Genomic DNA, 22,776 nt, shown 5'->3' with positions numbered 1-22,776 from the left:
TACAGTACAGTAGGTGGAAAATAGAGTGGGCCCCAGGACAGGACCTTGTGGAACACTTCAATGACTGTAATTGATTTGTTTGACTTTGAAAAGAGGAGGAACAAGATCAAACTTCAAAAACGTCTGCTGAGATTGTAATTGTGTAACTGTTTAAAAGCAGGACTGAACAAGTGAGTCAGTGGAACAGATTGTACAGTATATGATGATGATTGTATTGCATACTGTATATTACTGTGAAATTCTTCTACTTTAACATAATGTGAATTTTAAGACCTGCTGTAAGTCATCCTCAATAAGATTATCTGCTAAGAAAGTAATATCACAAGGAAACAAAGTAGGATGATTGTAAGGATTGGACGAGTGGGGTGAAATGCATCATGAAAAAAGAGACGTTTGCAGATACCAGCACAAGCCACTTCCTCTGCATGACACATATTTCAAAGCCAAGCAAACGTTTCTTTGTATCACGCAGATTGTAAACAGTGAAAAGTGTTATCACACAAGACCTCAAACAAAACCTCCAGCGAAACTGCAATGTGCAGAAGCCGTTCAGCAATGTTTCTGTTACTTCATTTGGTTTTATTGACTGGGTTTCAGATGAAAGGTAAGAGAAGCTTTTAATTGTTCTACTTTTTAGGCTGTGTCCTGAAATCCAAAATATTTGAGCAAAATTCAGGTACTAAGTGGTCAAATGCTAGTGTCATCACCTTCCAAATGGCGCAGCAGGCATTGAAGGATATTTATAGTATATGTATTTCTCTTTCAGAAAGTGCACCTGTAGGATAAAAACCCCAACTAAGATTCTAAACATAAATGAGCTAAAGCCGATCAATGGTCTTCAATTGAAGAACAAATCAGATATTTGAGAAAAAACAGTGCTTGTACAGTATATCTTTTAGTTGGCAGATCATATTCACATTGCTTATCTGATGATACCAATATAAAAGAGCCTTACGAAAAATGTCTCGTTTATATCTTAAAATAGTGCAAAGCATTAGCAGGTCTTTGTTTAGAATACTATGGTTAGTTTTGCTCATCAAGATACAAAAAGGGATTTTTGTATCATTGCTCCGAAATCAGACCAGAGAAGACAATCTAACCTAGTTGTAGAAATTGGTACCCTGGAGTCTTTCACTGAGTTGCTGGGACAAGCTCCTCGGATCAAGGAGCTACTAAAACCAACTAAATGATCTAAATGGGCTTCCTCTCGCTCGCAAAGCTTCTTATGTCCTGATGTGCTTATATTCCTGTACTTTGAAATGCAAAACAAAAACTGATGAAAAGTTAGTCAGAAATATCCACAAAGTTATTTAGTTACTCTTTCTCTTTTGTGTCAGCAATACATTTCAGGTCTAAAACACAGGAGTGAACAAGAGAGCAGTTCGTTTGTGGCAAAATGCATACCTACTGTGCTACCACTGGAGATGCGAGTTGCTCAGTTCGTGCTTCTGTTCTGAATTCGATTGCCAGGTTGCTGCTCCAGGTACCAGAAGACAGGCGGACACTGGGAAGTGGTCCACGCCACTGTCGGCGACTCCCTCTCCTTGAACTGTTCGTACAACTGCTCCGCGGGCTGGGTCCGCAGCTACTGGTGCAAAACCGACGGAGAGAGAATTGAAAAGGGAAAGGAGTGTTTTCTGGAAAACAAGCATCTGAACACGAAGCAGAGTGGGGGGATGTGCACAGTGACCCTGCCCTTCCCAAGCTTGGCTGTAAAACAAGACGGACACAGATACACGTGCTACTCAGAGGACTTTAACAGCCAACACAACACAGCCAAGGCAGAACGTCAGGTGGTCCTTGGAATTCAAGGTAGGTCATCCACCTGGAGCAAACATAGGTTGACAAGACAGGAGAGGAACTCATAGACTTGTGAAGTATCCGCCACAGAGATCTGCCCTATTTCCACACACAGGCAGTGTCTGATTTTTCAGTTCACGCTCTGAGGTCAGAATTTCACTGCCGGACCATTTGCAAAGGAGTGAGTGGCAGTGTGGCAGCAGCTCAGGCACAGACCAGCGCTTTTCGCTGTGAGGTAGCTTTGTACAGCGATGACACAAGGGGTTGGAAGATAAAATCTCTGAATGATTCCCACACACTCCTTGATGCCATTTCCTTTAATCCCATGTGACGCAATGCACTTGCCTGATCAATGTTGTTTTTTTTTCACTCCTTCCATCAATGTCTCGGGTGTTCAAATTAGAGTTTGACAGGAACTGTCTGAGTGGGGTGGGGCACCTGTCCCTAGACATGACAGGTTTTACCGGCAAGGTCGTGCACTTATCAGACTGCAACTGACAATAGCGACTGTCTTCTCTCTCAGCTCGGCCCCGTGCCCAGCTGGTCGGCCCCCAGGGGGAGCTGGTCGCTGGCAGAACGGCGAATTTCAGCTGCGTGTCCGAGGGCTTTTATCCCAGGATTGTCACTGTGAAGTGGTTCCACAACGGATCACCGGTTGTTGGCACAGATCCTCAGAGGAGCGTCTGGACAAACAATGATGGCACATTTGTCTCCATCAGCAACATGACCATCAGACTCCTGGCCTCACATCACGGATCCACCGTTGCCTGTCACGTCTTTCATATGTCAGCAAGTCAGCCTGTGGTAGACAATATCACTCTAAATGTGAACTGTGAGTATGATGCTTCCCCATCTCAGCTCATTGCCTTTGAAACGTCACAGCAAACCTTGTTTTAACTCTAACGCTTTTGTTCCAGATGGTCCTCTAGCAATAAAGGTGTTTCACCTTCATGCTGACTCTGCAGGCAGCACCGAGCTTCCTGTCCTTTCTAGTGTCATAAGGACCAACGCAAACTCTCACCTGGAGCTCCAGTGCAAGGCTGACAGCAACCCCGCATCTGAGGTAGATTGGGCCAGGGAAAGTAGCGATCTGTCCTGGCAGCAGATTCCCTCTCTGGATGGCCAACTGCGCTTGAACAACTTAAAGGAACGAAACGCAGGAGTCTACTGGTGCTCTGTATCTAACTCCTATGGAAAAACCAACATCTCTGTGCGGGTTGTGGTTGAGAGACCAGGTCAGTGCAGTACTGTATCTCAGAGTGGATTGATGACTTGCTTGTGTTGCCCGGCCTTAATAATCCTGTAATAACTCTTATACACTCCACTCAAAGTGCTTTACAGGTAATGGGGGCTCCCCTCCACCTCCACCAGTGTACAGCCCCACCAGGATGATGTGCCAGTACTCTCCCCACACATCAGCTCTCAGTGGGGAGGAGAACAGAGAGATAAAGCCAGTTCAGAGATGGGGATTATTAGGAGGCCATGATTGGTAAAGGCCAGGGGGATATTTGGCCAGGACACCGGGGTAGTCCTACTCTTTTCGAGAAACACCCTGGGATTTTTCATGAGAGTGCCATTGATGGGGAGAGAGGGGGCAATCCAGCATTGCCCAGGCAGCACACTTCCCAGCTGTCATACTATAGCTCACCTGTGAGTGCTGTGATCTCATTGGCTCCGGGGAGGAGTTGACGTCTGCAAGATGGTGAAGCTCGTCTTGTAATAGGGGCCTTGCCCAACTGGAGTGCTGTGAAGAAGAGTGCTATCGACCTCATGGCTGACCTTGTTCCTAGGTGAATACAACTGGCTGAAAGGCTTGGCGGCCGGAGCAGTAACCGTGGCAACTGTGCTGCTGGTGGTGACTGTTTACTTCTGTCTGAACACTAGGAGAAAGTGGAAAGGTGAGCTACTGCAGTCATCACAGCACTTACTGCGGCCCGGTGGGGACGGACAGCCTGTTCACATCAGTCTGGTGAATCCAGAGGGCTGCGGAGACATTAATAAGTTCTCAAATACACAAGTTCTCACGAGCAAAAATCTATCTTAAATTAATTCCCCAAAACACATGCTTTGTCAAATTATGCCTCTTCCTTCTTCTAATATTCGTTCACTCTTAATGATTGACATCAGTATTGGCTGAGTGGCCAGCTTTAATGTCTGCCTCCTATTTCTTAAATTAACTAATTCACTAGAAATTTTTATCTCAGAGGATCATAAAGTGTTTCACATCTCGTCCACTGCTGATGTGATGTGCAGCCCCCACCTGGGTGACAGGAGACAGCCATTATGTACCAGTAGCCCCACCAGTAGCCCCACCACACAGCAGAGAAGTGAGAGACTGTTTCACCAGTCCGAATAAGGGGAGAATTTAAAGGGGCCAGATTATACAAACCCAGCCTTAAACACTCCTACTCTTATGAAAGGTGCCTCCGTCACTTTAATGACAAGTAATCAGGAATCTGCTTTAATGTTTCAACAGAAAGAGAGCATTTCTTAAACACCACAGCATCCCTGCTCAGCATACTGAGCTATTAGTGTAGAAATTCCAGGGGGAATCACCCCCACAACACCATTTAGGGCAACTGAAAGAGGCTTCTGTCAACATAGAGGGGGCATTGTTGACAAATGATTGAAATTTAATGACCAATAAGTATCACATTTATTTAAAGAGTGAGTAACTTTGTTTCAAATCCGGGGTACCTACAGCACACTCGCTTAAGAAAACATGCTTGCCTAGATATTGTCCAGTATCATTCCTTCTGAAGAGCCAGAGAATGGGATAAGTAAGAGGAAACTCCATTGTTTAGGGCTTTCCAATGCTGTTTAATTGATTTTTTTCTTCCTCCACATCTGTCGCAGGTCAGCCATCTATTGTTATATCCGAGAGGTAAGACTCCAATGTTTTCATTTCTTAGCTAAACGATGTGTTACATATATAGGAAGGAGTAAGATGAATTCCAAGCTGAAAAGCAGAATAAGGAAAGACATTTCGGCTGTTGAGTCTTCTTCAGGTGTTTTATATGTGACGCATATACAGTTCAGTATCTGTGTTGCTTACAAGAAGGTCAGGAGCACATTTAGGCAGCCTTTCTCTCACATGCCTTTCAGTTTAACCCTGTCTTAAAAGGATTTTGACGATACATTGTCAACACCCATGAGTGGCCAAGCCATCGTATTCTGGAGACGAGTGAACAATGTGCACATTCCTCCTGCCACAGGAGGGTGCGTTTATTCTCAAACCCAGGGCCAAAGAAATCAGCTGCCCAGATCCCTTTAATACGTCTCTGAAAGTAAACAGGGTATTTTATAGCAGACTTCCTTTTTCATGGTGCTGAGAAAAAGCATGACTGATTCAGCTGATCTGCGGCGCTAACTTCCCTAGTTCACAGACATGTGAGTCCCAGTCCAAGGGGACCCTGAACCAGATACGACTCTTCAATTTCTCATCTGTTGCAGTAAAACCCACACATACAGTACATCTCACTTCTTGTAGGAATGTAGTGGAATCCCATGCTGACCTTCACACTCTAAATGCGCCTTTGCCATGGTTAAAACGGAGTCTGTTACTGCAACCAGACATGATCTTATCCCTTCCTGCCACTTTTCCTCTGTGCAAAGTGCATAGAAACCCCTTCCCCCTCACACACGCACACACATTTGCCACTTCCTCGCATTTGCTCAGTCCACGCTGACTGTCCTTTCTCCTGAAATTCAGTACTGTCGCACTCCTACTGCAAAACCCCCTGCAAACCGAAGGCTGCACTTTCACCATCTACACACAAAGAACTGCAAACTGCATCTTATCTGTAAAGCAATCTTGTTAAGATACACACATAAAATTCTCACAGCTTCCAAGAAGATAGGAAGGTCAGTGTTTATACGGTGTCTTAAATTTGCTGGTACTGCTGATGACTTCATTACCATTGCACATGGGTGCTGTTGTTGTTTTTTTTCTTTGAAACACGGGATTTCTGTGATCAACGTTGAAAACAAATGGCAAATCAGTCACCAATTTAAACCATTTAACAGTCACCACACCTGCAAGCTCATACTGTATACACGCACTCTTCCATTTTCTGGAAAAGGAACTGAATTCCATGTATGCAAGCTGAGATACATTGCGCAGACCAGTGGCCAGTTTCCAAATCAGAAGATAAAGTTTGTGGTGGTTTTCTTCACAGAGTGGAAAGTAATGAGGGGATCACTGAAAATCAGCGTAAGGAAGCAGGTAGGACAGGTTATTCTACCTGCATCTTCACAAGTAACAGCTGAGAAGGGCTTCATATTTAACAGTAATTGCTGACTGAGTAATATGTCTCGTTCTTTCTTAAGCTGAATATGCTATAATATGTAGAAGTCCGGTCTCAAAAGAAGATGCAACAGGTAAGTAGTTTACTTTGTTCAGTTTAAATTTAATTTTATGAAAATACCTAGATTTAGTCCAGTACTCTTACTAGAACCATATTCCTTCAATGCCCTTTTCAACGCTATCACACCCTAATCCCAGCACTGGGCACCTGGAGCCTGGTTATGAAACTATGGTTATATCTCTTTCATCAGACAAGCCACCTGCCTTTTTATCCCTCTTGTATATTTAGCTGATGCTGTTGTCTAAAGCAACTTACATTTGCATTAATTTAGTCTGCTGGGTATTTTACTGGAACAGTTCAGGTGAAGTACCTTCCTCCAGGGTACAACAGCAGTTATCTCACCTGCCGTTTGAACCCACAACCTCCCAGCTCTGACTCCAGGGCCCTGACAACCGTGCCACACTGCAGCCCCCCTCAGTCTTGTGTATTGGTAAACACAAGCTCTTCCTGCTGATTGAAAAAGGCAACAGCCTGTACACTGTAAACACGGCCTGTACAGTTGTTCAACAGTCTTATTGAGGAATGGGATGGGCAAGATGGGTGAGGCTGCCTTTCACAGTAACTTTAATTCAATCTGACTTCCCTCATAAACTCCTGCCTGACTGTAGGAAACACTGGTATTGCCAACCCAGAATTCTCTGTGCACTCCAGCATGTCTCTTCCTGTGTCTTGTGTACTGGTGGGGTCAGAGGAGTGCTGGGGTCAGAGGAGTGTTGGGATCAGAGGAGATCTCACCACGACTTGTTTCAGTGACTTGAACCTCTGGGGTCTCTTGGGTGAATTCAGACAGTCTCAGTGTGAACGAAGTGCCCTACGCTGATATCCTGATTTCTGTGCGAGGCATGAGTACGCCTGAGCTGAGGCACATCCCAAGGCTGACCATTGGGGACGGTGGACAGGTAAGAGTCATGTTTCAGACAAGACATACGGTAGGAGGAAAGACGGATAGGGACTGTTAGAATATGTGAATTAATCCAGCAAGTACTGGCATTGAATTCACTGGTAACATTTCATCCTAATAATCTAATGATATTCCTTTGCCCTTCAGAATGCTTAGATTTTCACATGGCAAGAGTAAATTGGAATTTAAAAGCATATTCTGACGATTTTAGCTCATTATCTTCATTTTTCTTGTCAGGTTCTATTTTGTAAATGTTTTTTTTTTGACATCATAACATAAACAGGGGTACATAACACAGCTGCAAGTTACAGAAAAAGTTATATTTAGTACACACAGATGCAAGATTAAGATCTGAGATTAAGTACACTAAGGTACGCACAGCTTTCAAATTCCGATATTTAGACATAGTTTGGAAATATGCCCTTATGACCATTTTAAACTGTTCAAAGGTGGGTCTCTTCCCTGGCCATTTCATTCAATGCACTGTATTCAGAAGCGAGCAAGTATAATGATTAAATCACGGTGTTTTGTGTTTTTTTTTTCCCCAATGCGACCAAAAGAAATAGCATACCATAAATTGAATTCATAAAAGGAAAGTCAAATTTAGAATCTTTATCTAATTTGGCAGGTCAGTCAAGAATATTTTAACAACAGGACGTAGCCAAAACGATATGTTGTGAAGTTTCCGGGCAGCTTTCACAAAAGCCTTTCGTCTGTTCCTTCCCAACCTGTTTCGTTGCTGCGGACGCTGCTCGCGTGTGCGCGCTCGCAGGAGTGGGGAGACGAGGAGCCCGCCGGCAACCCACTGCAGAGCTCGCGCTCCGTGGACAGGCTCCCCGTCCACCATCTGGAAGCCACGCGGAAGCTGAGCTCGAGCTCGGAGTACGCCGTCATTACCTACCCGAGCAAGCCTCGCAGCTGACAGTGAAGCCCCCGACGGACCGGATTCTCAGAAACAAACTAATAAAATAATTAGCAGTAGGAGCAGAATACCCAGAAAACTAGAGCAAGAGGAAATATACCTGATTTTTCTTCTATAACAGACTGCTAAATGCCACATCAGACACAGATAACGTACAGTATTTGACTTTTTTGAGAGGAATATGTTTACATTATACGACATGCCTTGTAATACTGATTCTGGGGAAAAGATTAAATTCGGTGTCCAAACAGTCCAGCGCTGAAAACCATTTCTGCCGGCTCTTGAGTTTCATTTCCTTGGGTACCATCTCATTTAAACCTCACGGTATCCTGGTAAAATTCCTCCCTGGGCTTAATTTAGCTTCCCCAAAGTTCCCCCTTAACTAATTTGGTGAAATAATTTCTCACTTCTCAGCCTGATCTGCTGTGCAGGGGGGCTGCTGTCAACGAGACTGAGGGCTGTACTGTACTTCACCAGTGGATATAAAGTGGATCCCCTCCTACATATAAAGAGATTAGGGAGAAGACATACAAACGTAAGCATTTTGCATTGATTGCAAACAATGTTCCTCAGTTCATCGTCCTCTTCGGAGCTATTCATCATTTTTTAAAATTGAAACTACTGTTTGAACTTGAACTTTATTGCCATATGTAACCGGTACTGGTACAATGGAATTCTTACTTACAGAAAGTCTCTCGATTGTAAAACAAGTGTAAAAAACAAAACAAAGTGCAAACAGTGCATCAAGACAATATACAAACAAACAGTAGACCATGTACAAGTAAACATGTAGTTTTCCTTCGGCAGTTTTGCTCTCGGTATTTACGTGTTCTGACGTGTTTTCTAACGATTCGTTCGTGGAGCCAACGACCTCCAAGGCTTTTAGTTGCGCTACTTGTACTACCGGTCAGGCGCAAACGTGTCGGTTGTCAAAGAGGTTTGTTTTCAAAGAAAACCACTTTTCAGCTGCTAAAACAATCTACACTTGTCACGCCCAGTACACCTAGAGAGCGCTCTACTTCTCTCCTGTTCCTAATTCCCTGGGATTATTCATGTCTCTCTGATGTGTCTTGTTGTGTAGCCTATTTACTTTCTGCTTCTGCTCTACTCCTCGCTCACCATCGAGGTCCGGATGTCATGAGACCCGCCTAGCACCGGGTCACGCCTGTCCCTGGCCTGAGGGCATAGGTTTCTACGCGGCATTTCCTGAACAGCTGAGCCCGTGCTAACCCGTTCTCGCCGCTACGCATAGGGTCTGTTTTCGCTCTCCTGCCTCTCCACGGTTCGTCCCTTCCGACACCCGTGACAGAATGCTGAGCCTACTCCAGACCCCGCGAGCGGTTTTTTTTCCTCGTTTCCTGGCTTTTGGAGGTTTTTTTTTTTCTTTACTCCTGGTTCTGGGCTTCCTTGCCCCCTGCTCTTCCCTCTCTGTTGTGGGTTAGTTCGTTTACGTCTTTGTTCCCCTGTTCCGTCAGGGGTTTATATTCGTTGCGTGTTTTGCCTTTGGCCCGGGCTCCCACGCCCCCTCCTGCTGTCTCAGTCCCGGGCTCCCACGCCCCCTGCTCTGGGCTCCCATGCCCTTGTGTTATTTGTTCCCCTGTTCCGTCAGGGTTTATTTTCGTTCGTGATTTTTTTTTTTGCTTGTTTGGTCTGTTTTTTTGTCTTGCTCCTCGGGAGCCCAGTCCGGTCCCCCCTTCCTCTACTCAATAAAGGTTTTTTTTTACCCCGGAGGAGGGGGTAGCTCTCCGCCGTGGACTCCTGGAGGTTTCCTTTCAGTTAAATGAGGTTCCCCCCCCCCCAGTGCTGTGCAGCTCTTTTTTTGGGTGTCCAGAGCTGCTCTTGAAGGGGGGGTACTGTCACGCCCAGTACACCTAGAGGGCGCTCTTCTTCTCTCCTGTTCCTAATTCCCTGGGATTATTCATGTCTCTCTGGTGTGTCTTGTTGTGTAGCCTATTTACTTTCTGCTTCTGCTCTGCTCCTCGCTCACCATTGAGGTTCGGATAGCCTGAGACCCGCCTAGCACCAGGTCACGCCTGTCCATGGCTTGAGGGCATAGGTTTCTATACGGTATTTCCTGAACAGCTGGCCTACCCACCCTCTCGCCGCTACGCATAGGGTCTGTTCGCTCTCCTGCTATTCCACGGTTCGTCCCTTCCGACAGCCGTGACTACACTATCGTGTAAATGTCTGATTTGACAGATGCACTGTACAGTACAAAGTTTGTCTTTTATCTTTCATTGACTGTTACACTTTACCAAGAATAGAACTCATCTCAATAGGACAGTATATTAGTATCTGTCAGAAAGTATATCAAGAGTACTTGAAAGTAAGTAAATACAACAAAAAGCTATGTTTGGGGTTTCACATACAGTATCTTCTGAAATCCTGTATTGGGACAGTCACTTCTCTGTATCACAGTCATCCTGATAGCTACCTATGAACCTGCTCACTGCCTGTATCTCTTTTTTTGTTTTTTTATTTTTTTTTTAAAACAGCTAATCACCAGTAAGTAATCCTCTGCTAATAACCAATTCTTGCAAGGGGATGTATCATTGTTATCACTGTTGTGATTTCCCTGTATATGTGATCTGCATAATTTACAGTACACAATAAAGGGTGAGAGTAACAAGGTCTTGCAGTTTGAGGGGGATCTGGATCTATTATTTTTGAAGTGTCCTTTTTGGACACCCCAGTCTTCTTCTTTTAAATCCATTCACTTGTGAATCGACCGTGTTACAGTATTTTCCGCCTGAAGAAAAAAAAAAGATTAGTTCTGCTACAACTACCAATAACAACAACAACTTTCTTTTGAGGGGGTTACTGATAATCAGCTATTTAGATTCCAATACCAGGAAGCCTTTCCCAGCGCTGTACTGGGGGATCCTAGCTGCAGTGGGCTCCCTCTACCCAGACCTCTCAGACTCCAGACTTCTGGTGACTGTGCCTTTTCTTGAACTCCAAAGTCCAAACTCACCTTTTTACCAGAACCTGTTTCTGATGGACCTATCTGTAAAGATCTGTATGCTCTTGGTTATTTTTTATTTTACGTTTATTGTCCTTTCTTTTCTTAAACACTATGTACACCTTTGGGTTTGGAATTATTATGAGTTTTATCTTCTCAGCTTTTCTGCTGGTTGCTATTGACTGACGATCCACCGGGTTCCTCGGGTCCAGCTATTGTCCGATGGTCAGGACTTGGCGGAGTATGTGGGCTGTTCCGAGGAGAGCGATCGTCTGCACCTGAGCCGCACACGCTTTGCCTGGCAGCTCCTCGGGGTGCTTCTGAAATCCGAGTCGAGGAGCTCCAAGAGCTCCGACTGGGATCGCACGTGCCTTTGAGTTCCACATGCGCGATACCTCCACCTCAGGGTCCTTGCATCCGCTTAATTGTTCCACCTCCTTAAGACAGACATTCGCGTCACCTGGAGCAGCTACATCGATGAGAAAACGTCACTTTTTTCAGGCTGGTGATCGTACCAGTGATCAGGCGCTGGTAGGCCAAGCTCCTGCAGCACTGACCAGTGCAGGTACAGTAGCTAGTTATTCTATTGTGCCGATGGGTATATTCTTTCGGCGCTGGCATGGAGCATCCAGCAACAATACGGCTGATATGCTCCTCTTGTTGGTGACATTATTATAGGTTATAGCCATATCACTCTGCAACTCACAACTGGCAGCCCACTGAAGCTCAGCAGGTGTGAGCCTGGTCAGTACCTGGATGGGAGACCTCCTGGGAAAAACTAAGGTTGCTGCTGGAAGAGGTGTTAGTGGGGCCTGTAGGGGGTGCTCACCCTGCGGTCCATGTGGGTCCTAATGCCCCAGTATAGCAACGGGGACACTATACTGTAAACAGGTGCCATCCTTTGGATGAGATGTAAAAAACCGAGGTCCTGACTCTGTGGTCATTAAAAATCCCAGGGTGTTTCTTGGAAAGGGTAGGGGTGTAACCTCAGCATCCTGGCCAACTTTCCCATTGGCCCTTACCAATGATGGCCTCCTACTAATCCCCATCTATGAATTGGCTTCATTACTCTGCTCTCCTCCCCACTGATAGCTGATGTGTGGTGAGCCTTCTGGCGCACTATGGCTGGTGTCGCATCATCCAGGTGGATGCTGCACATTGGTGGTGGGGGAGGGGAGTCCCCATTACCTGTAAAGCGCTTTGAGTGGAGTGTCCAGAAAAGTGCTATATAAGTGTAAGCAATTATTATTATTATTATCATCAATCTGCTTTGGTCAGTCCTGTTTTTCAAGAACTTCCGCACACAGGACTTTTACACAGTCCCTTCAACACTTGTTTATCATTACGCCTGACTAAACAGCTCCTACTTGTTGACAAGTTGATGACAGCCAGACGTGTACAGACAGGTGAGAAGAAGTATCAGACGCCCACAGTCAGCCTTTTTCTTCCTGTGGAGACACAGCTGGTTACGTTTGAGGCAGCACACCTGAATGGTACAGGGGTGACACCAATTGCCTACCCTGTTATAAGATACAAAAAATATTCCCCAAATGGAAAACTTTAATGCATGAGCCTATGCCTTAAAAATTCGGCAGTCGCAAAACCCAAGAAACAGTTTTTGTCCTGGACCATTGTTCTATTCATGATTGATAATTTTACAGCAAATAAAAATAAGTTTCAGTTGGGTCTCTTGTTAGATCTGGTGACTTATACTCCTCCTGATGCACAAGACAGCACCGTTTCATCTTCTGTAAGAACGGGCACTGCGACCGCCCAGTGTATTATTTCCTGTTACTGTCTGTCTCGCTTTGCGCTGCGCAGTGAAATTGCCTGCTTTTCGCCGGGTGGACTAAATAGCGGGCAGTCGCTGGATGCAAGCTGCTTAGGAGCATTATTATTTAAGAAAGACAGAAGACACCGAAGGTAAAAATAGCAACGTTTTTCCATTGAGTTTGCGTTTGATTGTCGTTCTCACGGGGGGCTTTGCGTGTTAAGAGCAACCGTGATATTTTGTATCCACTTCGGATGAATTATCTGCAGTATTTCGCAATTACTGTGCTTTGTGTTCCACCGCGGGGAAAAAAACTGTAACACGTACTGTAGTTCAGCTTATGTAAGATAGTTACAGTATCTCAAGTCCTTGTTTGTAAATATTCACAGTCGTGGGGCTACTGCAACTACTCTCTCTCTCTCCCCGGGAACATTAATTTTGAACAGCTGTTCCAGTGGACCACAAGGCTTTTGTCACAGGATTTATTTTACTATTAGTACAAATCGTTTGAGGATGGGATTTAATATTTCGTTAATGTAGGCATCTGAGTAGCGCCAAGAGGGTTACAGAATGATACAAGATTTAAGTAAAGAAGCCGATTAGTTTGGAGAACCGCGGTGAGAGAGCATTTACAAACAGTCAAGCTTTTATGGAGTTGTTTTGTTCGGGCGTGGTTGTTACGATGGAACATCTCTTCCCATATGGTAATTAATTCGTTGTTTTGCCCAAACTTGTTGCCTCATACAATGCAGTATGGGTAAACGTCTGTAACATTCGCCATTACTCCTTAGGTATTTTTTCCCCATAAAATCTGATTTCCTATATCATCTGTTCCTGCGGGTCAGGACTCGTCTGTTTCCCGACACACAAACACGTGTCGAAAATGCAGGGTCAGTTATTCGGGTCGCTTATACAGGAGCAATTCAAGGTGCTTCTCTCCATGCTTCGATGGTAGTTCTTGGATTGCGTAAACAGATTTTTAATCGCGATTGCAAAGAATTTTCTTCTCTTTGGATACCGTGATTCTAGGGGTGACTCAGGCTTTTCAGAGTTCTCCTTTTGGTGGTTTCGCTGTTGTTACTGGTGTGCAAGGTGAACTTCGCTGTATTTCTCTTAGCCCGTCGTCTCAGAGGGTTTAATGTTTTCAGATTCATCCCTGGCTGTCTTTGTTGCATTAGTACCTTGTGATCAGAAGGCAGGAAGAGAAGAGCCTTATTATACAGTAGCTTGGGGGTCGAAATGGCTGTGGTGGTGGTACTGTACAGTGCGTGTCCTACTGTATAATTATTTGAAAGGTACAGTGTTGTTGTTGTGTATTTCCCCACAAGGTCTAATAGTTCTTGTTAACCGCCAAACTCAGGCATTACAACAGAGACCTGTTTTGCAGATTTCAATTCAATTCAAAATACTTTATTCGTCCCTAGGGGGGGGGGGGGGGCAATTTAAATTCAGTCAAGTTGCTAATCACATCCGGCCAGTCTTCTACACTGCTGTGCTGCACTGGGCTGTGAGGAACAGCAGCCAGACCCCCACTGGGATATCGAAACTATTCAGCACCATCGCTCCGAGCTCAGCCTCCTGCACTACAACGGGCTGCCTGGAAGCTGAACCACAAGATGGAACAGCTTAGGGGATTTTACAAAACCTTGTTTAGCAGTTTAGCTTTATGACTGAAACCTCTGGTCCTTCCTGTTTAATACGTAATTTTCCTCTTGGTGTGTTTTGGCGAAAGTTGTTGAGCTGCGCTGTGGGTGCTGAGGTTCTGGGGAGTGAGCTTTAACGGGGCTCTGGGAATCGTTTGAATACCAACCGTTTGAAGAGCACAATGGAGGAAATGAAAGGAAAGTGTGTTTAAATCCGTGACGATAGTGACCATTAATATCTCTGTTACTGTCTTTCAGCTCCGTTATGACGACGATAACCGTAGTCGTGGCCCTTTTGGTAGTGCCTATCAGCGTCTGCACAGCAGGCAAGTGAGACTGTTGGCATTTACACTCTCTTCTTGGCTTGTAAAATCTCGTTCGATACGGAATACCCGTAGGCTTCATCTGTCACTGCTGAGCCCTGCTGCGCAGCTTTTTAATGCTTCCTACAGGCGTGTTCTGGGGTGGCATGGATGTTAGCGGGTCTTGTGTTCTGTTCTGTGCTTGGTCCCCTTCTGTGTGGTTTTCCTTCTTGTTGCTCTGGGTTTGTTTCCACCTGGTGTTCCAGGTTCCTTAATTAAACTTGAATTTGGCACCTCTTCTCTGTCCCTGTGTCTGTGGGCCCTCTGATGGACCAGAGTGGAGGGCCGCCTTGTGCACTGTGCTTCCAGGACCAGCACCCTGTTGCTGTGGCCACCTTTCTGACGGTGTTGGATGAGTAATTATCCAGGAGTCCTTGTACAAGCTAAAGAGCTGCAGATCTGAATCATTTGAGTGTAGCTGACCAACGTGTTAGGAACTTTAGTCAAATATAAAATATGTGAATTGAAAATTTAACTACCCTGTTAGCTGTTTTTTTTCCAGGAGCATTTCTGCACTGTATACAGGCTTTACTCCCTAGGTTGAAAATCAATCTGTTGGCATCACATCATGTCACAACATTAAAGATAGTTGCCGTTCATCAGGATGGAGTCTGTGGGATATTGTTGTTTTGCTGTGTGTACGTTATGGGGGACATTCCCAGATTTAAAGTCCAATTCTCAATACCCCTTTAACAAATTCAGTGAGGAGCAGGCATTGAAAGAAGTCATTTCCACATTCTGCTTCGCTTCGATGTGAAGCAGCACTAAGAAGTAAGAATGACGTTTGATTTAGCAGCAGGCATGAGGATGTGGTTCAGTAGCCTTCCAGCGAAATCAGACCAGGGGAATTCAGGCAAACGGTTGCATCAAGGTGTCTGTTTGACTTGCTAGCGTGGGAGGTACATACTGTAGGAGGCTTTTCAGTCTGGGGATCTTCGACATGGCTTTCGGAACATGTCCTGACGGAAGAGCGGGGCATCGCAGTAGGTTGTAGCAAAGGTGGGGATTGTACATGCTATTGGAAAGCGAAATCAATACGTTGTGTAAACATGGGGGAACCATGGAACACCTGTGGAAGCTGTGGAAATTGAATTTCTTTAAATCTAAATAGCACTGTCACAATTGAATACACAATTGAACGAGTTTGTGATGATTTTTTGTAGCAGAGCTGTCTGCCTCTAACGCTTAAATGCGCTGAGCTCGCATGCTGGCGAGGGGAATGTGCTCCCCAGCACCTGCTTCCTTGCCTTTCATGTTGCACATCTGCCACCAACACCCCCCTTCCTCGAACCGGAGTCCGAGCACACAGAGCAGCGCCTGAAATCGGGCACTGCCGGCTGTTCCGGAGAACTGCACGGGAACAACTGGGCAAAGCGCTCGCTGTCTCGTTTCTTGATCCGACCACTCACCAGTGCAGCCAGTGCGGGTGGAAACTCATCTGCAAAAAACTGCGTGCAGGTGAAGCTTGACGAAGCACAGTCCGACACCCCAGCAATTTCAATTTCAAGCCTTCGGTTGCTTATTTTAAAGGGACTCTCGAGTGTAAAGCAGATGTTTACCGGTTGCAGGCGTCACCAGGAGAGGCTTCCTGGTGAGAAGGGTGACTTCCCTTTTTTTATGTGCTTTTCCCTTATTTTGCAGTAATACAACAGGATGTAGCCGTTCAGGGAGAAGGACGACTGGACTGCCAGCACAATTACCCTCAAGCAGAGATTGTGTCCTGGAAGCATGGAGGGACTCAGATTTACTACAGAGAACAAGGGAAGGAGAGAACAAGTAAAAAATACAGATTAGAATCCAGTGATAAGAAGGTGCAGCTGATCATCACAGATGTGCAGAAAGAGGACGCGGGGGCATACACTTGTGAAGTGTATTCGGGAAGTGATTACAAAATCCTTAAGTTTGAACTTCTTGTCAAAGGTAAGAAAAAGGTTCTTTGCTTCTGCATTGTTAACTGTGGCCATAATGGAGATTTCAATACATCCTAGCCAGCAGCCCTGCAAATCACAACAGGCAGCCCACTGAAGCTCAGCAGGTGTGAGCCTGGTCAGTACCTGGATGGGAGACCTCGTGGGAAAAACTAAGGTTGCTGCTGGAAGAGGTGTTAGTGGGGCCAGCAGGGGGCGCTCACCCTGCGGTCCATGTGGGTCCTAATGCCCCAGTATAGTGACGGGGACACTATACTGTAAACAAGCGCCGTCCTTTGGATGAGACGTAATAAAACCGAGGTCCTGACTCCCTGTGGTCATTAAAAATCCCAGGGCGTTTCTTGAAAAGAGAGTCCCCATTACCTGTAAAGTGCCTTGAGTGGAGTGTCCAGAAAAGCGCTATATAAGTGTAAGCTATTATTATTATTATTATTATTATCCTCTGTTCATGAAATCCTTACTTGCATCTATGAGGTCACAACATCTCCAAAACACCTGGGAGGAAGGTTGCATCTGGGGAATGTGGCTCCTAGTTATCCATCTGCATTATTTCACAAAGAATCCAGCAGACACCGCTGTTTTATTTTTCTCCCATGATGCATGTGCAAGATCTCGGGTGTAGAACCAAACACAAGGGCCCACAGTCTTTTTATAGATTCACCCTGGAACCAGATAGAGGCTTGACACTGCCCTCCTCATTGTGGATTCCTCTCATTTCCTGTGACAGTGCAATTAAGCATCTGGGGCACTTAATTATAAACTCACTGTTTTTTTGGGTCCTCGCTTGACTTATTTTTTGTGAGAGAGAGTCCATGTTGCTTTCTTCTTTTGGAAAGCTGTGTAGTATGAGTACCGTCGGATCCATTTTTTAGGCCTGTTTATTTATGCACAGTTCTTTGCAGGAATCTTCTGCAGACATAGAGGATGCTGTGTATAAAATCCTACAACTCTCCAACTGCTTTTTGTATTCTTAGTCAGACAGTTTTAGGTTGTCTTTATCACCTCTATGTAATGCCAGATCAATAAAGGGTCCATTTTATATCAGTTTTTCCATTGATGTCCATGTTACTGACTTTTTCAGATCGGGACTCATCAAAAGGAAGATCTTCAGGTAAGAGTTATGAGCACAGTGAGCATCAGTCATGGACAGGATCTTGTCCTAAAATCGTTGATTATAGAGTAAGTGTCACGCCCTCTGCAGCCAGAGGGCGCTCCTTCTCTGTCCTGTCCCTAGTTTCCTGCCTGCGGTCCCTCTCTTTCCCTTGGGCTATATATTTCCGGGTCTTGCACTCTGCCCTCGCTCAGCATTGACGTTCGGATGTCCTGAGACCTGCCTAGCACCAGGTCGCCCCACGTCCGCTCCCTGAGGGCATAGGTTTCTATACGGCATTCCTGAACTCTTTGCACTAACGAGCCCGGGCCTTTTTCCCGTTCCGCCGCTACGCATGTGGGTCTTTTTCCGCTCTCCTGCTCTCCACGGTTAGTCCCTTTGGACGTCCATAACAGTAAGATAAGAGTACTGGGACACTAAGTAGTCACTGACTCATTAATGCTTAGTGTCCCTGTATATGGGAGGGAATGAACATGTGACTATTGTTTTGTATTGATTGCAAATGTGGAAACTAAACTTTTAATGCAGTTAAAAAGTTTATTGCATTTGAAGTTTATTTAGAAACTATTGGATGGGAGGTGTGCATATGTTGTTATTGCATAGAATATATTGCTATAATATATTGCATGTATTGCAGGTGTGTAATTATTGGTGCATTATCAAAGTGGAGAATTGTGGGCGGAGTCATGTAATAATTGTTACAAATGGGGGGTGGTACAAGAAATGGATAAAAAGTTAGTAAATGACTCCGCAGAGTACTCAATTTAAGTAAATTAAATGACCATAACCCTCAACTTGTAACTGATTTTGCAAAACATATATCTGAGCTGTTAGCATAGTAAGAGACACATTTTTTCTCTGGCACAGATTTGGTGAAAAAAGTCATAATTCAAGCACTCATGATTAAACAAATATTTATTAACAGTGATAATACATACCCTTAACAGTACTCAACATAAACTTACAACACACAAGTTTCCCTGTGTGCAGTCAATGTTTACAGACAAGACATCCCAGAGGCCCAAATATTCTAACCTCCCAGAAAAATCCCCAACTCCTACCAAGTATTCAACTCTTATGCCTACAGTACAAAAGCCAGAGTAAGGGGCAAGCTGCCTTCTAAACTAAATAGACTAAAACCTACAGTTCCAAAGCTAAGTCTATCTCTCTGCAAACCTGGATGCCACAAAAATAAATTGGAACCTATCCCCCTATTCTAAAATCAACCCACTAAGCAGGAGAGGCTGTCTTTAACATGGATTCTTTGCTCAGGTATTCCAAGTTCCCTATAAACTGAATAACGAGTTCTCTTAACAAGGTTAAAATACTTAGCTCAAACTGGGTCTTCAGAAGATCTGGATCAAGGACCTCTCGTGTGGCACACTCTTTATGTTCTGTGTCTTCCTGTCCACTCTTTTTCCTGTCTTGTCCTTCATCTTCTTATGTGGTATTTTCCTGGACTGTTTATTGACACTTAATCGTTAACCGATAACTTAATTAACTAAGGTAAACTTTACAGTTGGTTTGACCACTGGATCTGGGACCCCCTACATCTCTGCAAAAACCCAGCTTTGAAGCTGGAAATGTTGACAGTGCCAGGTGTTTCACACTTAGAGACACTTCCATAGCTGCAGTGCTGTCTAAGGATGCATCAAAAGGCAATCTCAGAATTGTTTCTAAGTCACATCAGTATATGCATACAGGCACCAAGGCAAACTTAAGCTTTACAAAAAACGAGGCAAGAAGATTTATTATACTGTTTTTTGTTCATTTCAGGTTTCGCCAGCACTACAAGAAGTTCGGTGACTGGTAAGACCACTAACTCCGTGTCAAAGTAGAAACATTTTCTCTGTGCTTGACAAACACACTTTACCCCCTTCTGTGTTCTCACATTGCTGTCTTGTCATTTTCAAAGAGGCCATCTTTGAACATGGCCCAATAGCTAGTATACCTTTACAAACAAGATCATAGAAACATATGAATCTCTCAGACACTTTGGACCAAAATATACTTATTCAAAGGTTCAAGTGATTTGGAGGTGAACAAAATACGAGGTTCCTAGAAAACAAAGAGGATCCTCAATGGTGTCATTCATTCAGAGAAGTTTTAGATTACAGGCCCCAAATAGAGACATAAACATTTAAATGAAGGTTTTGCCTTTTCTTGTTTATAGTGGCTGTTTGTCTTTCAGAGTCCATTTGTCTTTTTTTAGAACATTCTGGTGTGGTACAGAACCCACTGCCACAGGTGTGTTGACATCCAGATGCAGAAAACCTGTGTAACTTTAGATCTTCAGAAAAAAGCCAGTTAGCTTTCAGATCAGACTTGGAAATGTCTACGAGTTTTCTTCACCATCAGTAGCCAGTTCCTAACTGTGTTTCTTCTCTTTTCTCACAGTGACACTTGGTGGATTTCTGCTGCACATGATGCTTTCACACCTCTGAACTCAACGGGCTCTTGGCTACTACGTTTTTATTTGATATATACTTGCAGAAACAACAATCACAATTTCGACAGTTTCTTAAACCCTTTTTATCAGTAAATTGATGCGGCTTCTAGGAATGTGCATGGGTGTCACTCGGATGGGCCTTTTAAATCGGAGCACATTTTAAGCCCTGAAATGAGAGAACTGTAATTTGAAGAAGGCAGTTCGCATTAAAGATCCCATGCAGATAGGAGATGCCCACGAGGACAGAGGTCGTCTTTTAAACAGAGGTGAAACAAATGTCAAGGGGCAAATTTTAAACCTAGCAAGAGATGCCTGAAGTGAAGCAGTGAAGTAGCTTCAAATGCACAATAAAGGAAGCTCCACTCTTGGATTTTTATGTTTAATTTAATATTAAATTATTAAATTCTACGTCTCTGGGTGCAGAAAGCCAGGAATACTGTAACCCGCATTTCCACCTGTGAGCCTTTTTTTAAATAGTCTTTCTTTGAAACCACAACTGCCAAAACCACAGGAAGAGGACTCCTCATTCCATCAAGGGAGAGGCCCAGCTGGGCCTGTGGACTCAAGGAGCTTCAGCCTCCACTCCGCTCTGGAGGAGAGGGACTCATTTCGACCAGAGGTGTGTTCGGATGCATCCGGGTTAATGAATTTAATGAATGAGCAATCACTGGGCCAATATCATTTCAGTCCTCTGCAGAGCTGTGCCCACAGGCTGCCAGTGGGCCATGGGTCTGCAGTTTGGGTGGGGACTTCCGCGATAGGGAGTCTGGGATACCGCTGTAAGCAACCCAGAAAAGGCGGATAAGGTGACTGAACTGGAGGGGTGTTTTAACTTGGACACCAAACCATGGTTGCTGGCTTGTTGTTACGAGAGGGGAAAAAAACAAAGAGGCTTGTAAGTGTGGTCCAAAATATGTGAAGCAGTCATTGCTGTCGGAACCAACATGGATTTGTGCAACAAGGCAGGGGGACAGGAAGGGACAAGACACTGTGCTGAGATGGTTTGGGAAGCATCAAGAGGAGCCAGATAAATGACTCGTAAAAGATGTTGCATTTCTGTTCCCACAGGATTAAGCAACTACCCTAAACTATTTACACTACCTGTGTCAGTAGAAGCTAATATTTAATTAAACGCACATTGTGAAAACCGCTGTGTTCAGATTACTTATTTTGCTGGAGTGGTCTATACAGTACAATGGTTTGTACAGGTCTGAACAGAAAGGCTGAGACATGAAGCCCTCTCTAACCACAGAGCTGGGAAAGCATGGTCAGGCACACTGGCAGTCCTGGCAGTATGGTCTTACTCAACGGGCGGAGGTTTCCAACACTGTCCCACGTCCTTCTAGCTCTGAGCAGCGGCACCTCTCCGCTTGAGAGACACAACCCGCACTAAAAGTCTGCTGATCGGAAGTGCAGTGCTGAGTGCAAGTGAGTCCCGAGAGCCGTGGTGACAGGAGGGACCTGACCATGCCACAGAACACGATAAGGACACCATAACTGTCACAGCCGACATTCCTCCCCTAGAGGGCGCTCCACTACTCCTGTCATTAGTTCCGGGATTGTTGCCATGTTCCCCAGGTGTGGCCTGTTGTCTACCGCTATTTAAAGCCTAGCTCCTCCAGTTCTCAGAGCTCAACATTAGGGTACGGGTGTCACGAGGCCCGCCTAGCACCAGGATACCCTACGTCCGTCTCCTGAGGGCAGAGGCCTCATCCCCGACACCTCCTGTGTTCTGAGCCCGGGGTCTGGAGGACCTCGCCTCATTATCCCAGGATCTCCATGTCGGTTGTCTGTTCGTGTTTTCCCCAGTCCCAGGGATTTTAACCCTTGTCACGTCTCAGGATGGATCTCTTGTTAACGGACTCTTGGACTGTGCCCTGACCTGCCTTTGGACCTGCTCGGATTTGGATGCCATCTCCCCAGCTCGCCGTCTCACGGACTGACACTATTCTTTTGTGCACCATTAAACCCCTGTGTGTTTTCCCATACCACACCTCCTGTTTCCTCCAGCTCTACTGCAAAACCCGACACGGACTATAGGCCTTGTCCGTAACAATAACCAGTGTCACAGGCAGCGCTTTGCGTGTCAGCTGATTTCTTTTTTTTTTAAATAAAGGTGCGTGGGGCCGTACCAAATTAAAATCCCCCTAGAATGCCCCTCAGTGGGTCAGAGCCACTGCGATGCTGCAGCCTCCGTTTCCGGATGGAGAGCCGGTTCGTGTGAGGAAGAAATGGCACTTCCTCTTAATTTATAGCTTTCACTGCATGGGCGGGTTTCAGTTCACTGCTGTTTAAATGCACCGCGCCACAGGTACGGCGGAAAGACGTTCACATTTCCTCTCCATGTGCCTGGAGATGGCCTCATTGCCATATAATCAGTCTGATTTAAATGTATTGCATTAGCTACCCTCTGTGGCTAAATATGGAAAAGGTTGTGGTTGCCCATGTGTCATTTTGTATATGCAGAGATATTTGTATCTATTTCTCTGGGTCACTGGCAGTGGGTGTATAATGTCTTCAAAATTATGGCCTTTTCTTTCGCTAGTCAGTATTTTAAAGA

The 22,776-nt window shown here is 45.0% G+C and overlaps 2 protein-coding genes across 2 annotated transcripts; both read left to right on the top strand.

Annotated features, from left to right (window-relative positions):
- The first annotated feature begins 533 nt into the window (after positions 1–533).
- LOC148816731 (tyrosine-protein phosphatase non-receptor type substrate 1) lies at positions 534–8,256 on the top strand. Its single transcript, XM_088939581.1, has 10 exons — positions 534–604; positions 1,471–1,812; positions 2,324–2,632; positions 2,718–3,035; positions 3,591–3,698; positions 4,657–4,684; positions 5,979–6,025; positions 6,130–6,180; positions 6,954–7,066; positions 7,841–8,256. The coding sequence occupies exons 1-10, from the start codon at positions 535–537 to the stop codon at positions 7,988–7,990; spliced, it is 1,536 nt and encodes a 511-aa protein (XP_088795707.1). The 5' UTR covers position 534; the 3' UTR covers positions 7,991–8,256.
- A 5,303-nt stretch (positions 8,257–13,559) lies between these two features.
- LOC148816730 (uncharacterized) lies at positions 13,560–21,363 on the top strand. Its single transcript, XM_088939582.1, has 6 exons — positions 13,560–13,613; positions 14,625–14,692; positions 16,370–16,648; positions 17,738–17,767; positions 19,544–19,576; positions 20,165–21,363. The coding sequence occupies exons 2-6, from the start codon at positions 14,632–14,634 to the stop codon at positions 20,209–20,211; spliced, it is 450 nt and encodes a 149-aa protein (XP_088795708.1). The 5' UTR covers positions 13,560–13,613; positions 14,625–14,631; the 3' UTR covers positions 20,212–21,363.
- Positions 21,364–22,776: the final 1,413 nt, after the last annotated feature.

Source organism: Atractosteus spatula, chromosome 22, assembly GCF_055471065.1.
Source record: "Atractosteus spatula isolate fAtrSpa1 chromosome 22, fAtrSpa1.hap1, whole genome shotgun sequence".
Lineage (NCBI taxonomy): Eukaryota > Metazoa > Chordata > Actinopteri > Semionotiformes > Lepisosteidae > Atractosteus > Atractosteus spatula.
This window is presented reverse-complemented; position numbering and strand designations above follow the sequence as displayed.